Source organism: Phodopus roborovskii, unplaced genomic scaffold (genome assembly GCF_943737965.1).
Source record: "Phodopus roborovskii unplaced genomic scaffold, PHOROB, whole genome shotgun sequence".
Taxonomy (NCBI): Eukaryota; Metazoa; Chordata; class Mammalia; order Rodentia; family Cricetidae; genus Phodopus; species Phodopus roborovskii.
The window spans coordinates 298,055-300,771 of record NW_026125489.1 but is presented as its reverse complement, the minus strand read 5'-3'; the positions used below and the strand labels follow the sequence as shown (position 1 = coordinate 300,771).

At 36.1% G+C, this 2,717-nt stretch overlaps 1 protein-coding gene across 1 annotated transcript; it reads right to left on the bottom strand.

Moving 5' to 3' along the window:
* Positions 1-1,067: 1,067 nt before the first annotated feature.
* LOC127215813 (olfactory receptor 2AP1) lies at positions 1,068-2,006 on the bottom strand. The gene has a single exon (XM_051176307.1). It carries the CDS (start codon positions 2,004-2,006, stop codon positions 1,068-1,070), a length of 939 nt encoding a protein of 312 aa, XP_051032264.1.
* Positions 2,007-2,717: the final 711 nt, after the last annotated feature.

The following is a 2,717-nucleotide window of genomic DNA, read 5'->3' as shown; positions in this document are numbered from 1 at the left end:
GCTATTGTTAACAACCTAGATTTATTAGTATATGAATAATTATTATAAGTATAGATACATTCACAATCATAGAGCAATGAACAAGACTTATTAAAATAACAAGTCATGTCTCAATTCAAATCTTACTTCAAGTATTTCCTTTTAAAGTGAAATCTTGGGATGAAAAGATGGTTCAGTATTTAAGAGAACCAGCTGCTCTTGCAGAAGACTGGGGTTCAATTTCCAGCATCCACATGACATTTCACAAACTATTTCTTATTCCAGTTCCAGGGACTCTGATGTTTTCTTCTGGCCTCAAAGTGCACCAAGCATGAATGTATTGTGCAGAAATATATGTGGGGGTCTCTGTGGCCACTAATGCCAGCAGAATAACAATCCATATGAGACAAAGAGGCAGTTGGTTCAACATGACTCAGTAGCCACTGTTGGTACAATCTTTGAGAGTCTGACCTCAAGTGGTTTATTTTAGTCATATTTAAGCAAAGTGCAAGTTAGAAAAAAAAGTTTCCTTGTGATTATTAACTCAATCCCTTGAACACAAACAAGCTTAAGACATGACTACATTTAAACTCTTCAGAAAGTACAAGTGGCATCTTTCATGTACATTCTACAGATTAAGGAAACAGGCTCAAGGTAAAATAATCTCATGGTAAGAAACTGGGGAGTATAGGACTATAGACTGATTAAAAAAAAATCATCCACAAGGTTAAGGGTCTGGGAAAGCCAGTGTGGCTTGGCCCCATAGAATGTTTAAAGATCACCAAGCTATTAACCACATCTATCCCCAGCCTCCTGGGCAAAAAAAGAAAAAAAAACAGGTTATATATCTCTGCTTTGAAGAGATGAACATGTGTACTTCATATTCTTGGTTTTTCTAGTGCTTGTGTGTGAGCACAAGGACCTACATCCCTCCTACACATATGTACAGAAAAAGCACCCATAGGAACACATCTTGACAGAAGAAAAATGACTTAATTAAATAAACGAGTGGTGTAGGAGATGCATTTTATATGTACAATTATAATGTCCTAAACTTTTATCATCTTAGTACTAAGCCTCAAACAGTTTCACTTTTTTGAGAAATTTATCACCCTGCTTAGCATATCTTTGAAGGCGATTTTCACTTGCTTGTTTCTGAGAGTGTAGATGAATGGGTTTAACAGAGGAGCAACAGAGGTATTTAAAACAGCTACTCTCTTATTAAAATTTGCTGCATCTTTAACAGAAGGATTTATATACATGAAAATACAGCTTCCATAAGAAAGTGAGACCACTATCATGTGAGAGGAACATGTAGAAAAAGCTTTCTTTCTCTGTTGAGCAGACGGGATTCTCAAAATGGTCCTGATGATGTTTGTGTAGGAGAGAATCACCAGCAACAAGGTGAAGATGAGGGTCACGGCAGCCAGGAGGAACTGGATCACTTCTATGAAGTATGTGTCTGAGCAGGATAAATGCAGCAATATAGTGTAGTCACAGCAATAGTGATTGATGATGTTGGATGCACAAAAAGGCAACTGGAGAGTCATTGCATGTGGCACAACAACAGTTATAAAACCAGAAAACCAGGAACTTAAGACTAGTTGAAAACAAAGTCTCTTGCTCATGACAGTTGTGTAATGCAGGGGTCTGCAAATGGCAGCATAGCGGTCATAGGACATAGCTGCTAAGAGATAAAATTCGGTTGCTCCAAGAAGGATTGCGAAAAAATACTGTGTGAAGCAACTAGCAAAGGAAATACTCTTGTTTCCAGTTCCAATATTGACTAGCATTTTGGGAACAAAGACAGAGGTAAACGATATCTCCAAAAATGCAAAATTTCGGAGGAAAAAATACATAGGTGTCTGAAGGCAGTAATCCAGCAGGGTCAAAAGAATGATGGTCGAGTTTCCCATGACACTTAAGATATACGTTAGGAGCAGAAAGAGAAAAAGCACAGCTTGAAGGTTGACATCATTTGTTAATCCAAGAAGAATGAACTCTGTCACTGATGTGTGGTTTGCCATCCTTAACTTTAGGCAAGTCAAAATAGAGAATAACAATGCAAAATGTTGAAATGAAGTTGAACTTGGTTTCAATATAAAATTAGATCCATAACCCAAAACCAATGTTTTAAACGCTTAATATTTTTCTAGACTTTGTTTTGAAAGTTAACTACACGTGAACAATATGAGACCCTTGATGTATTGACCTGATTTTACTTTAGAACAATGAAAGTCCTCATACTTAGGGACTGGCTGTTTTTCTTCTAAATTATATCAACACATGGTTTCTTACTAGCTTATGCTTCCTTTCTTATTTTTTGTTCTTACTTTCCTCTCTGGAGTGATCAGCACCTGTCACATCTTCATAGATTCCTAAAGAAATATGCATGAAGTGTATGTGACATAAAAGTAGAAGGGGATTATTTGGGAAAGGAAAGTGGCTCGGGAAGGTGAAAGGGTGTAAATACATTCAAAATATATACTTTGACTGAATGAAAATCCTACTGTGAAAGACAGAATTTTTCACATGCTGATGAACTTTTAGAAAAATAATTTTGCTTATTTTAACATTAGCATTTTAATCAATGTGTCAGTCACAGATAAATATTATCCAAAACATGAACTATCATATTAAAGCCGAACTTGTTATATTGCATATATGAATGCAATAACAATTTGTGAAAAAAGAGGCCATGAATTTGAAATAGGAAGGGAAAGAGTAAATGGGAGGGT